The sequence below is a fragment of the Nyctereutes procyonoides genome, unplaced genomic scaffold (assembly GCF_905146905.1).
Source record: "Nyctereutes procyonoides isolate TBG_1078 unplaced genomic scaffold, NYPRO_anot_genome, whole genome shotgun sequence".
Lineage (NCBI taxonomy): Eukaryota > Metazoa > Chordata > Mammalia > Carnivora > Canidae > Nyctereutes > Nyctereutes procyonoides.
The window spans coordinates 10,892,351-10,906,246 of NW_026575043.1; the positions used below are offsets into that span (position 1 = coordinate 10,892,351).

The 13,896-nt window shown below is 44.4% G+C and overlaps 1 protein-coding gene across 8 annotated transcripts in view; it reads left to right on the top strand.

Annotated features, from left to right (window-relative positions):
* Positions 1-12,639, top strand: part of ATXN1 (ataxin 1) — a 402,302-nt gene extending 389,663 nt beyond the window's left edge. For all 8 annotated transcript variants that reach the window (XM_055321812.1, XM_055321809.1, XM_055321814.1 and 5 more), the window contains one exon: positions 11,848-12,639. In XM_055321812.1, the coding sequence (XP_055177787.1) occupies positions 11,848-12,378 (531 nt within the window). In that variant the 3' untranslated portion in view covers positions 12,379-12,639. The remainder of the gene's footprint in view (positions 1-11,847) is intronic.
* Positions 12,640-13,896: the final 1,257 nt, after the last annotated feature.

Consider the following 13,896-nt stretch of genomic DNA (forward strand, 5'->3'; position numbering starts at 1 on the left):
CTTCTCCAAGATTGAGCCTGTGAGTCCGTGGCAAGTCCCAGAGGGGATCCCCAGGCAATAGTGGGAGCCAGTGCGGCTCTGTGGGAGGTGTGGCATCCTCTGCTGGAGTGGGAAGCTAGTTAGCTGATTAAGAAAATGCCAAACCTGGAGCTAAAGACACCTAGGTTGGAATCTGTCTTCCACCTCTCCATAGCACCAGACCTTGGGCCCATTGTGAACAAATTAGTGCACAAATACTTTATCGTGCAGACACTCTCAGCCTCCCAGTCTGCTTACGTAGTGAGAAGAATGAGAGTTGTTGTAAGGAATAAAGAAAATGTGTTCAAAGGAAGTAGCACAATAGGTAGCACCCAGTAGGCCCTTGACAATGTCAGCGGCCCTCCCTACTTCCACCTAGGTGGCTTTGGCCCTGAGAAGAGAAAGGCTAGGGGTACCTGGGTGGCGCAGTCGGTAAAGCAGCCGCCTTTCGGTTTCGGCTCGGGTCATGATCTCAGAGTTGTGAAATCAAGCACCGCATCTGTTCCCTGCTCAGGTGGAATCTGCTTGAGCTTCTCTCTCCCTCCGCCCCTCCCGTTGGTGCGCTCTCTCTCTCTCTCTCTCTCTCTCTCTCTCTCTAAAATAAACAAATAAATCTTTAAAAGAGAGAGAGAAGTTAGATTCTGAAAAAATAAATGAAAGGCTTCATGCTCTAAAAAAGAATTTGTGAACAGAGAGGCAGTGGAGAAAAGTCCAGAAAGAAGGATAAAGTTCTCCAACAAGTGCAATAAGCCATTTTCACACTGCCTGTATTCCTATGGCATTATTCACATGAGTGGCCCCAAAGCACCCACATGGCTATTTCTGCAGAGGGGGCTAAATGACCTCCTGCAAGGCGGTGTGCATATAGGCAAGCTGTGTTTCTCTGAGCGTGAGCTGGACTGGGGGGACGGGCTGGTGGCGCAGCCGTCCATGTCGGTCAGAGCCCCAGAAATGAAGGTTCCAGGCACCTTTCTTCTGCCAAGTGCCCACTGGGTGAGCCTCTGCCCTGGATCTCCCCCCCCCCCCCCGCCAGGGAGCCTTTGACTTCCATCCAGCAGACACGTTCTGCCTCTGAACAGCCTCCCCATCCCTCTGTCCCATGCTCCTAGGCTCAGCTCTTCTGAAAAGTACACAAAGCTTGCTCAGTAGAATTGTAGTACATTTTGTTTGCAAAGCGCTCAGGGGGTGACCCTTTCCTTAGACTGTGTCTTTCCTGACTGGTGAGCTGTTTATGTTATTAGGGCTATCTCTCACTTCCCAGATCCTCCCGAGGCGACTGCTCAATATTCAGTGCCATTTGCCTCGTGCAGCTGTCCTGGGGTGCACATGTGTGTGTGCACGTGTGTGTGTGCGCACACGCACACCCATGCGTGCTAGTACAGCATGTTATAATGATGTGCTTACTGCACGTCTACCAATGGCTTTTCTTTCATTCCACTATTTCTAATTTGACTGCTATGTTCTGTGACTCATCAGTGGCAGCATTATGCTTTAATGGATTAGCTGGTGCCTAAAAATAGCCAAAGCCCTCATGCAAGCAACACAGAAGTCTGTATAGTCCCTTAGCAGCCAAGGCAAACCAACTTGCCAGCATTTTACATGCGGGGCTTGGTGGGAATGAATCCTAATGTACCAAAAAATAGTGACCTCCCTGTGTGCAAAAGCCCAGCACTGGGCCTCTGGTCCAGTTGCTGATGATAATCTTCTTCCCAGTGCTCATGCCAGAAGGACTCCAAGGGAAAGAAATGGTATCAAACCACATTTCTGTTTGTGTCTCTGTGTACCTTTAGAAGAAGGAAGGAAGGAAGGAAGGAAGGAAGGAAGGCAGGAAGGAAGGAAGGAAGGAAGGAAGGAAGGAAGGAAGAAGGAAGAAGGAAAGAGGAATGGAGGAGAAAGGGAGGAATGGAGAGGGAGGGAGGAAGAAAGGAAGGAAGGAAGGAAGGAAGGAAGGAAGGAAGGAAGGAAGGAAGGAGAAGAAGGAAGGAAGGAGAAGAAGGAAGGAAGGAGAAAGAAAGAAAGAAGCTCTCCTTTAGCCTATGTGTGACATAAGCGTCCCTAACCAGGTGATCTTGCATATATGATGGAAGCAGACTCTCGCTGTTGCTTACAACTGTTTTTTAATTAATAGACTTTATTGTTTAGTATTAAGTTTACCAAAAAATTGAGCAGGACATACAGGGATTCCCAAACACGTAGTTTACCCCTATGATTAAAATCTTGCTGCTGTGTAGTGCATTTGTTACAGCTGATGAGTCAGTATTGATACACAGTTATTAACCGTAGCTTACGTTAAGGCTCACTCTTCACGCTGTACATTCTGTGGGTTTGACAAATACCTAATGTCACGTATTGAGTGTTTCTGTATCATTCAGAGTAGTTTCACTGCCCTAAAAAAAAAAAATCTATGTTTCACCTCTGCATCCTGCCCATCTCCAACCCCTCCCCGGAGCCCTGGCAACCCAGCCACTCATCTAGTCACATCGCTGTACTTCTGCCTTTTCCAGAATGTCATATAGTTGGAATCACGCAGTATGTAGCCTTTTCAGATTGGCTTCTTTCACTTGGCAATATGCATTTAAGTTTCCTCCGTGTCTCTCACTGGCTTTGATAGCTCATTTCTTTTTAGCAGGGACTATGTTGTTTTCCTAAGGCTCACCTTTTAAGACCCTGGGAGAGGAGTGCGAGTGGGATAGAATCTGTGTGCCTGAGAGCTGCTCTAGCCACCTGTTGAGTCTGATCCTAACAAGGCCTCCCCGAAGTAGAGGCTCTGGGAGCCAGCCTAAAGTGTACGAGGAGAACCCAATGTGTCATTCGGGATTTGTGTTTGGGAGTGTCTCTGAGCTAGGGTGTGGGGTTTACCGAACAACCCTGAAACGCTTCCACCAAAGACTGAGTCAGGTTGAGCATTAACATGATTAAATGTTTTAAATAGAACACTCACAGATATTCTTACACTCAGCTGAAGAGTTGTGACTGTTTTTATTAATGATTTTTCAACACTGAAGTAAATGGTTCTCTCACTTAGCCTCTCCTGGGTTTTCTGATTTTCTTGATGTTGAGAACCATAGTCAGGGACGCTGGCCTTCAGGGAGAGCAGATTGGCTCTTTTCTACTGATAAAACAGGATCAAGAATTGTACTTGCAGACAAAGTTGGCAATTCCCAACTTCACCATTTCACCAAAAGCAAGCCATGTTCACGGAAGCCCAGCTTCTGGACCATCTCGCTGATCCCTGGTGAGGGCATAACTTGTACGTTTGGGATAGTGTCAAGCAAAAATGTTTTGTAAAACAGATGCCCTTCACATTTGTGAAAACAGGGATTCTTGTGGAGGAAAGGGGAGACATATTTAAACAACAGACGTTTTGTTTTCTTTATATCTTGTTTTTGGTGATATGTACATATGTGTGTATATAGACATAGCACCCATCTAAGATTGAAATATACACCCAAACAGCATAAATATGTGGATATGCATACAGTGTTTAGATACAGTAGTTGTTGACTAAGTAGTTAAAGGAATTTTATTAAACTCACACACAGGAGAGCTAAAAAGGATCTTAAAAGCCAGTCATTAGCCAGACCAGGAAGGTGACATTGAATAAATAAATAATCATCAGCCCGGAAGCAAGGATGTGTTGCCTCTCTGTCTTGGTTCTTCCATCCAGAATAGAAATTGGAGGTGATCGTTTTAGAGGAGCTGATTGCAGGGAGAGGGTGCTGGAGAGAGGGCGGGGTGGGCAGATTTCTCATGGAAGCAGCGGTGAGCTAACGGGTGTGCCTGCCACAGCAGGAGGAGGGCAGGAAAGGGTGGAAGAGGATGGGAGGTAACCCACCCCTAAAAAGGAGAGGTGCTGGCTACAAGGCATCCAGAGATGAAAGGCAGAGGGGCCTCAAGCTGACATAGGACAAAGGCTGTTCATGCTCACATTTCATCCTGCAGACTGCTCAAAGTGTTTGGAGAGGAATGTATTTATGGGTTGAAAAAAAAAGAAAATGGGCCGTGTCGAGCCACCAGAAGTTATATAACATCTTCGGTTTTATCTGGTACTGCCCTCCTGAAGATATTTTCATTGGGGTTTAACCAGAGACTATGTGAACCCCGGCATGAATGAATTAATGATTTAATGAATGAATTAATGATTATTAGCGCATCTGAAAGAGCGCAACAGGGAACTCAGGAGTGGAAAGAAAGTACCTGAAGTGTGATTCAGTGAAATCACGATGAGTTGAGGCAGCTACAGCTTAGCCTGGAAAGCTGCCTGTTCCGGGGTGAGCCAGTCCCAGGGAAGGCTCTGCTCCTCTCCCTGGGGAGGACTGGGAGTCCAATTTAGCCCTGGCTGGTGGAAAGAAACAAGGACAGCCAGAGGCTTCCAGCGTCTAAACATTGACCTCTGTTGGCCAGTCGTGCCATTGCAGTGTTTTTACGTATGGAGAACAACCACGGACCTAGTCTTTCAGATTTTTACTGAGCACCTGCTACACACCAGGAAGTATTCCACACTCTGGTGTTAGAACAATGAGCGGAACAGCCAATATCTCTGCCCTCATGGAGCGTATCGTCATGGGGAAGTCTGGGGGAAGAGGTGAAGCAAACAAATATGTAAGCAAATTTTAAAAACAATGCATCAAAAGATAATAAGTGCTATGGGAAAAAATAAAGCAGCCTAGAAAGGATAGGGATGCTAGGGACGGTGGGTCGTTACTTTCAGGAGGGTCGTCAGCAAAGCTCTCTCTGCAAAGGGGAATGGGAGGCAACAGTACACAGGGCAGGACGGATCCCAGATGGAGGGAACAGCAGATGCACAGACCCAGAGGCTCGTGTCTTTTGCAGCTAAAGGTTCAATGAGGAAACCGGTGTCAGTACAGAGCAGTGAGTGGTGGCATGAAGGTATGCAGACCATATCAGGCTTGTTCATGGAGGCTTTTTCTCCCAGTGAGAAGGTGGCTTGGCCAGGGCAGTGGTGGTGGAGGCAGGAAGAAATGGTCTCATTCTAGATATATTTGGAAGAGGGAACCAACAGCATTTGCTTGTAATTTGGAGGTGTGCAGTGTGAGAAAGAGCCGGGTAAATGATGATTCCCAGCACCCTGACCTGAACCCTTAGAAGGATGCAGATGCCATTCATGGAGATGGAGAACAGAGCAGGTGCCAGTGGACAAGGGCATATCAGGAGGTATTTTGGACACATAAAGTTTGGGTTGCCAGTAAGCACCCACGTGGATGTCATCAGACAACATGGTTGTCATTATCCATCTACGCCCTTGTGAAGTTACTTGTTTTGTTTGCATGTTCTGTTTCCCCACTGAAGGCAAGAACTGGATCTTCATCCAGAGATACTTTGTTCTAGTCCCTGACACATAGCAGGTGCTCATAACATTATATATTGAATGTTATTAAAACTGCTAGCCCTGGAGTGTGAATACTTGATCAATAATATCTTGAAGCTCTTGGCACCATAGGGAAGACCCACGTGGGTCTCAAATTCAGACATTTCACAGACTCATCATCCTGGTTTAAAGTAGCATCAGGTCACAGAACCCCACCTTCTTTGTTTCACACCCAAAACAGTACCCATTGGCGATGACAGCATGTTTTGAGCTAGATAATGCTCCTCACCAAGGGAATCCCAAGCAGATTCTCCCAACCATATATATCCTCATAGAAAAAAAAAATCCCTTAGTGTGATTTCTTCATTAACTGTTAATGATAGGTTAACCTTTAATAATGTTTATGTCCTTCTGACAAGCCTAATTATGAAATAAAAATAGATTTGTTATGAACACTTGAGTGTGCTTATTTGAGAAATGTGCAGCAAGGGTTTGACTTTCACCAACGAAAGAGACAAAAAAAAATGTATTTAACTTATTTTAGGTCACATCTATGCAGACCTAAAAATGCATTATCTAGCTAATTCAGTCTACATAATTAGGGAGGAGAAAAATATTAGGATAAATATTAGTGAGGATAAGTAATTAGCGAGGACAAAAATAACATTCAGCCTCAGCTATCTGGTCCACTGCTTACAACGATCAGATTATCCAAATAGTCTTTTGCTCCTAATTTGCGTAGACCAAGCTGAGGATGTGTGGTGTGGCATCTTTTTCCAAGATAGCAGAGCTTCCCTGGGAGGAGACAAAGCCAGAATTGAGGAAGAAGGGACCAAAAGCAAGCCTTTGAAGTAGTAGAGGAGATCTTCCCCAACCTGTCCAGGTTAAAAATAAATTCTATTATCATCAGCTCTTTATAGGCCAAAGCTCAAATATTCTTCTTTCCTCTTCCTCGTCACTTTCCTTTAATGCATTTTTTAGGTAGGCTGTTCAAGCTATAGTCCACGTTACAGTATTTAATTCTGAGACTTGTCTTGGGAGTTTTGAGATGAAAGAGTAACAAAGGGCTTTCAGAATGCCCCCAAATGTTGTAATGTATATAATGGGAAGCATATGCATCTGCATCATAGCTTTTGGAGCAATCGGGATCGGTAATGTTGCCTATTACACCAAGGCTTCAAAGACCTTTCTTCTTTCAGATGAGTCTACAGGTACTTGGCAACATGTGGACGTTCAGTTAGATTTGTCTACAAGTAGGCAGGAAATGTTATATTCAGAACATGACATGCTGCTGGCTTCTCTGAGGAGTTTGTGTACTATGGCTCCTACACCAAGACCCTACCCATTAAGCAGGTGTCAGGCTGTCTGTCAGCAAGGAGACAGACTCTACCCAAGTACAGGGGAGCATCTAGGAAAATGCAGAGCCAAAAAAGAGGGCAGTGTGTTTAGAAATAAGGTTAGTAGTATTTTGAACATCACGTTACCTCTGACCAGCATTATTAGGTAGATGAGCAAATTCTTATGAGGTATTTACACTTGAGAACTTTGTCTCAGTGATTTTCAATTGCAGCTACACCGTCCCCACTTGAAGTAGGATTTATTCCTTCTGCTCGGTGTATGATGTTAATGGCTCTAAGAAGTTTGGAGCAGGATTTATGAAACCAGCTCCAGGTTGGTCCTCCCAGTTGGAACTCGGTGGGCATCCCCATCCAATACTGTACTTGTAGGTATGTTTCTACAGACGTATATGCAAATACATATGTATAAGCAAAAACATACGATATAGTTCTGTAATTAAATATCAGCCTCATCACCCACTTATGTAGGGAGATTAGAATTGTATGCATAGATATATAAGGCAGACACTATTCCACAACTTTCTGAACCATGAAATAAAGCCATGAGCCTGTGCTATTTACTTCAAATAACATTTATCACTGTTGGGGGTAGTGGGAATGTTAAATTCATCTCTTTTAGTGATATTGGAATATTTTTGTTCACAGGGGTAGAAATAGGAGCATAGGAAAAGAAAATGAGTCTGGGAGAGCCAAAGACTGGGATTAGATTACTGTTCCATCAGCTTATAGCTATGATGTTAGGCAAATGATTTAATCTCTCTGAGACTATATAGTTCCTTATTTGTAAAATTGGTACAATAGTACTTTTTTCACTAGTCCGATGTGAGCATAAACAAGATAAATTTTTGTGAAGCTCGTACCTGAATGTTTGACAGGTACAGACACTCAAAAATTGTTAGCTCTCTTTACATTATTAAAATAGTCCAGTGGCTGAGTCGGTTAGGCGTCTGCCTTCGGCTCAGGTCATGTTCTCAAGGTCCCGGGATCCAGCCCTGCCTTGGGCTCTCTGCTCAGTGAGGAGCCTGCTTCTCCCTCTCCCTACCTCCTCTGTTCTCTCTTGCTCTCTCAAATAAATAAATAAAATCTTTAAAAAAAAATAGCCCAGAACAATTTTCCCCGCAGGTAATATGCACATTTGTATGGACTCATGCTCACCCATACTATGGTAATAAACTTGCATATTCGCTTCAGTTGTCTCCTCTAAAACTACTTATGGCTTTTATGGAACAAATGAAGTATATCATTCAAGAAGTGTGTGTACAACTAGATCAATCATAGTTATCAAAAAAGATAAAGTCGGTAAAATAGAAAACCACAGTCCATATAAAATCCCACAGTCCTTTTAAATCACATGGACATTTGCCACTTTTAGGTTTGGAAGGGGATATTTTAATTATGTACATGTTTGTGTATATGTACCTGTGTATAAAATTCAACAAAACATTTTTCATATTATTATATATAGTCATTATTTTGATTTACCCACATCTATCACTTTCGTTATTATTTGTTCCTCCCTGCATCTACAAACTTCCATCTGGAATGATTTTTTTTCTCTACATAAAGAATACTCTGTAGTCTTTTCTTTAGTGCAGATCCCCTGGTGGTGAATTCTCTTAATTACTGTTTGTCTGAAAAATGTCTTTATTTTGCCTTCGTTCCTGGAGGCTCCTTTTGCTCAATATAGAATTCTTGGTTGGCAGTTCTTTTTCTTTAGTGTTTTAAAGATATTCCACTGCCTTCTTAGACAAAACACTTCCATTTTTTAAACCAGTAAATTTTTACTTAAGAATTTCACCTGGGATTCCTTTGATTGCCAATCACCTTAGCTCCTCCAACGTCAGAATCACAATCTCCAAAATAGCCCCACTAAAAAGAACCTTTGCTCAGTCCACAGTTGTCGCTGCCCGTGAGTCTATAGTTCTTTTGGTTAGGCTTCTCTTATCTCCACTTGAATATGGACAGACTTCAGAACTTCCCCACGTATAATCTTTGCACTTGCTTTTGGTTTTGTTTAGCTCACAAAGACTTAGACAAAGAGGAACTCATTGTTTAGTGTGAGTTTTGATACAGGTGAGAAGGAACGTGATACCTAGAATAGTTCCATTCTTTGCATTGAGACGTTAACTATGAATTTAATCGTTGCCTGTTTTGAGGTAATGTATATTTTGTGCTGGAGACTTTGAGGATTTTCTTTTCCTGTCGTTGGTGTACAATAGTTAAACTGTGCCCTGCTGAGGTGAGAATTTCTTTTTATTTTTCCTGCCTGGGGTTAGGCCTTCTTGAATCTGCAGATGATTGTCTCATACCAATTTTGGGAAATTCTGAGCTATTATCTCCTCAAAAATGTTCCTTCTGCCCTATGATCTCCCTCTTTTCCTGGTAGGATTAAACTTATGAGTCTGTTAGATCCTCTCTATGTGTCTTCTGTGTCTCACCTCTCCTCTGTGTTAACTATCTTTTTATCTCTGGGACTCATTCTATATAGTTTCTTCCAAAGCACTAATTAAGGAATCCAGTTCCTGGGCTGCCTGGGTCGCTCAGTGGTTTAGCGCTGCCTTCAGCCCAGGGTGTGATCCTGGAGACCCAGGATCGATTCCCACTTCAGGCTCCCTGTGTAGAGCCTGCTTCTCCCTCTGCCTGTGTGTCTGCCTCTGTGTGTGTGTGTGTGTGTGTGTGTGTGTGTCATGAATAAATAAATAAAATCTTTAAAAAAAAGAAAAGGAATCCAGTTCCCAAGTTCTCTCATCAACCTCATTTATTCGGTTGGAAAACCCATTGCCTTCTCCTGATTTTAGTGAATGTATGTTTCTTTATTCTAGAATTTTCATGGATTTTTTTGAAAATATATTCTAGTTCTCTACCAAAATCCTCAAGCTTGTCTTTAATCTCCTTAAATATTGTAAACATAGGTCATTTTAAAGTCTGTTTCGGATGACTCTGCCTCAGAAGTCCCTGTGGGTCTGTTTCTGTTATCTATTGTTTCCACTCTTTGTTTGTGTTCATGTCCTCTGGTCTGTTCGTGGACCTCATTCCTCTTTTTTGAGTGTGTTTTATTTGAAAAACTGTGGAAATAAAGACCTTAACCCAATTTTAGGGCCTTAGATGATTAAAGTCTGAGCTTCAGACCCTGAAAGGACCTGTGTACTTCTGGTTCATCTTACTCCTAGAGTATAGCCCTTAGCACTTTGGGGTCACAGCCCAAAAGAGTAGAGCTCACCAGAAAGCATCCTCCCTTAATACACCTAAAGGGTGCCCTGAATTTCATTCCCTACTCTCCTCCTCTCCCCACCTCGCAACCTTCCCCCACCCCTTCTTGAGATTACCAGAGGTCTACTTGGTTTTGAAACTGCTCAAGGTCGCAATGTGCAAATGCTTTCAGGGGAAAATAATCCCAAACACCAGGTTTAAATCTCTCAGCTATCACCCTTCCCTGAGCCTTACGTGGTTGGTTTTTCATTATCTTCTTTTCCGTCTAATGCAATCAGAAATAAGTTTTTACATTTCACCCTTAGTTTTTGTTTGGTTGGGTTTTGTTCAGAGTATTTAGTTGTCCTCAGTAAGAAGATTGTTCCAGATTACATAGTCTACTACCTCTATAAAAGCTATTGAAAGTTGACTCTTTCAAATTACTTCATTGTTTTTTTTTCTTTTTTATATAGCATAAAGTTGAAGAAAATAAATTTCTATGAAAATTAAACTGTTAGAACCTCAAGTGTATTTCAACCTAATTTAATGACAACAGTAGGACTTTCACTGGACACTATCTCCTTGCCTATGCTCACCTATTCCCACTTCCAAGAGTGTCTTCCCATTGCAACCGCACCTGTACTCCACCCCTGTTATGTTTGAAAACTCAGCACAGTGTATCCTCATCCAAGAAAACTTCCTTAATCACCTCTTCTTCAAACTGGTCTGTGCCTTTCCTCTGCCCTCCAACAACCTGATACTGGTATTAAAGTATTATAACCCCACTCACCGTGTTGATTGGCAATTATGTTCATGTGTCTCTTTTGGCCACCTGATTGTGAACTACTTTGAGACCGGGACTAGGGCTGGCTTTTTCAGTTTATTTCCTTAGCACAATGCACAGGTTGCACAGGATGATAGAGAAGAGAGCAACCTATTGAGAGGATATTGAGCTTCCCCCACTTTTGGTATTTATCTTCAAACAAATGCACAGGCTGATTTGAGTACCTGGTGCTTGACCTTGGATGGGCCAACTACTTGAGCTCTCTGTGTCCTAAATTTTATCATCTCCCCAACATTGTCCACCCCTCAAACCTCTCCAAATGCTGCCCAGCCCTCAGCTCCGGTAAACAGGGAAGCCCTCTCTGTTTACTCCAGCCTTCACTGTGTCTGCTCCCTTCGATTCTTGAGTACACACTCATTTATCCAATAAATATTTATTAAGCTTCCACCATATGCCAGGTGCCCTTTTAGGGGCCAGGGATATAGTGATAAATAGGTAAGGGCTGCCTTCTGGAGCTTGTATACAGTCTCACTCTGATCCCTAATTACACAAGAATAGCATTTGTCCAGCGAGCTGATAAAAGTGCAAGACTTTTATCTTATGCTCTTGCTTGAGTCCCCTGCAGAGCCTAGCTTAGTGCTAAACACCAAGTACCTGTTCTGGCGTCCTTGGGGACCGATCCATTTGTTTTTAATTTTATTTATTTATTCATCAGAGACACAGACAGAGGGGCACAGATATAGGCAGAGGGAGAAGCAAGCTCCCTGCTGGGAGCCTGCTGTAGGACTTGATCCCAGGACCCCAGGGATCACGACCTGAGCCAGAGAGGCTGATGCTCAACCCCTGAGCCATCCAGGTGGCCCTGGATCCATTTGTCTTAAAGGAGGCCGGCTAGAGAGCCCATAGTTAGTGAAATGATATTCTAGCTGAATGAACGCTAAGTGGCCTTTTACTGGATTCCCCCCAACACCCATATACGGTTAAGTACTGGTGCAACCAAAAATTAAGAGCCTCCTTTGTGTGTGTTGGTGGATGAGGTTTGTGGAAGGAAGTCTTATTTTTTTTTTCCTCCTCATTTGGCTTATGCTCAGGCGGCAGGCAGTGTAAGACATAAAACAAGAATAAAGCATCCTCCTCATCCTCCTTCCTCTCTGTCTCTGTTTCCACAGGTCAGCGTGGAGGTTTTGGTAGAGTACCCTTTTTTTGTGTTTGGACAGGGCTGGTCATCTTGCTGTCCAGAGAGAACCAGCCAGCTCTTCGACCTGCCGTGCTCCAAGCTCTCCGTTGGGGACGTCTGCATCTCGCTGACCCTCAAGAATCTGAGGAACGGCTCTGTTAAGAAGGGCCCGCCCGTGGATCCCGCCAGCGTCCTGCTGAAGCACTCAAAGAGCGACGGCCTGGCAGGCAGCAGACACAGGTACGCCGAGCAGGAGAACGGCATCAACCAGGGAAGTGCCCAGATGCTGGCCGAGAATGGCGAACTCAAGTTTCCAGAAAAAATAGGATTGCCTGCAGCGCCCTTGCTCACCAAAATAGAACCCAGCAAGCCGGCAGCAACGAGGAAGAGGAGGTGGTCGGCCCCGGAGACCCGCAAACTGGAGAAGTCGGAAGACGAGCCACCTTTGACTCTTCCTAAGCCTTCTCTAATCCCTCAGGAGGTTAAGATCTGCATCGAAGGCCGGTCTAACGTAGGCAAGTAGAGGCAGCGCGGGGAAAGGAAACTCGGCTCCCCCTTCTCATTTGTATCCAGATTACTGTACTGTAGGCTAAATAACACAGTATTTACATGTTACCCTCCTTAGGTTTCTGTTATAACCTTGTCATTAGAGTTACAGCCGGTGTCGCGCAGGAGACTGGTGCACGCGCTTTCCCACGAGGGCCTGGCCCGGCCGTGAGCGCGGCAGGTGCAGGTGGAGGGGGCGGGGCCGGGCCGGGCAGCCCAGAAAGCCCCCGCCGCTCGCCCCGAGGATGCTCGGAGGGTGGGGGAGCTGCAAGGGGGTGGGGGGGCGCGTGGGCTCCCGCGTGGGCACGTGCACGCGTGGAGGGGGGCACAGGTGCACGGGCGCCGAGGCTCTCCGTCCTTCCCTCGGCCTCCCCCTGCCCCCCTGCCTCTTGCCCTCCGCCCGGGACTCGAGGCCCCAGGGGGAGCATCCTCGTGAGGTCCTCCTCCCGTGCAAAGCCGACATCAGGAACCCCGCTCGCCGCAGGGCACGCTAGAGAGGCATCAGACAGCCCGTGGAAAGCTCCCCGTGTAAAAGAACCTTCTTTTTTTTTTCCCTTCCTCCAACATATTTTACAATAAAAGCAACTTTTAATCCTATAGATATATATTTCCCCCTATGGGGCCTGACTGCACTGATATTTTTTTAGAGCAACTGCCACACGTGGGATTTCGTTTCTGCTTTACTTAGTGCAGTGATGTCTCCAGGGTGTCAGGGTGGGCAAGGGGGGAGGGGGGTGGGCGGCGGCGGCAGGGGTAGCAGAGAGTGGACACCCACTCGGGATTCCGTGCAGTGTTAGGAAAACCAATCAGGGGATCACGTTGACTTCGCTCCCAAGAGGTAGACGCAAACTGCCCTTCTGAGAGCCGCCGAAGCTCTTCGCATTGGGTTTGCAAATTTTGTCTTTTAACTCTAGTACTGTTTATAGTTCATGACTATGGACAACTCGGGTGCCACTTTTTTCAGATTCCAGTGTGACGTGAGGAATTAGATTTTGAAGATAAGCATATATATTACTATCTCTAAGCACTTAAAATGCTGTTCACACTTTATTACCAAGCATCTTGGTCTATCATTCAACAAGTACTGTATCTCCCTTTAAACTCTTTGGGAAGAAAAAACAAAACAAAACAAAAACAAAAACAAAAAAAAAAAAAAACTAAGTTGCTTTCTTTTTTTTTTTCAACACTGTAACTACATTTCAGCTCTGCAGAGTTTCTCACGAGCAAGATATTGGAAGTTTCAATGTGGTTTAAAGGGATGAATGTGAATTATGAACTAGTATGTGACAATGAATGACCACCAAGTACAGCCTCCCAGAAGGCACTTTTCACTTTGATGTTTGAGAAAGAATTAAAGGCACATGCAGAGCTGGCCGAGAAACTGAGAGAAAAGGGATGGAAAAAAGAATACTCATTTTTGTCCAGTGTTTTTCTTTTTAAGATGAACTTTTAAAGAACCTTGCAATTTGCACATCTTGAGTTGATAATTTGTGTG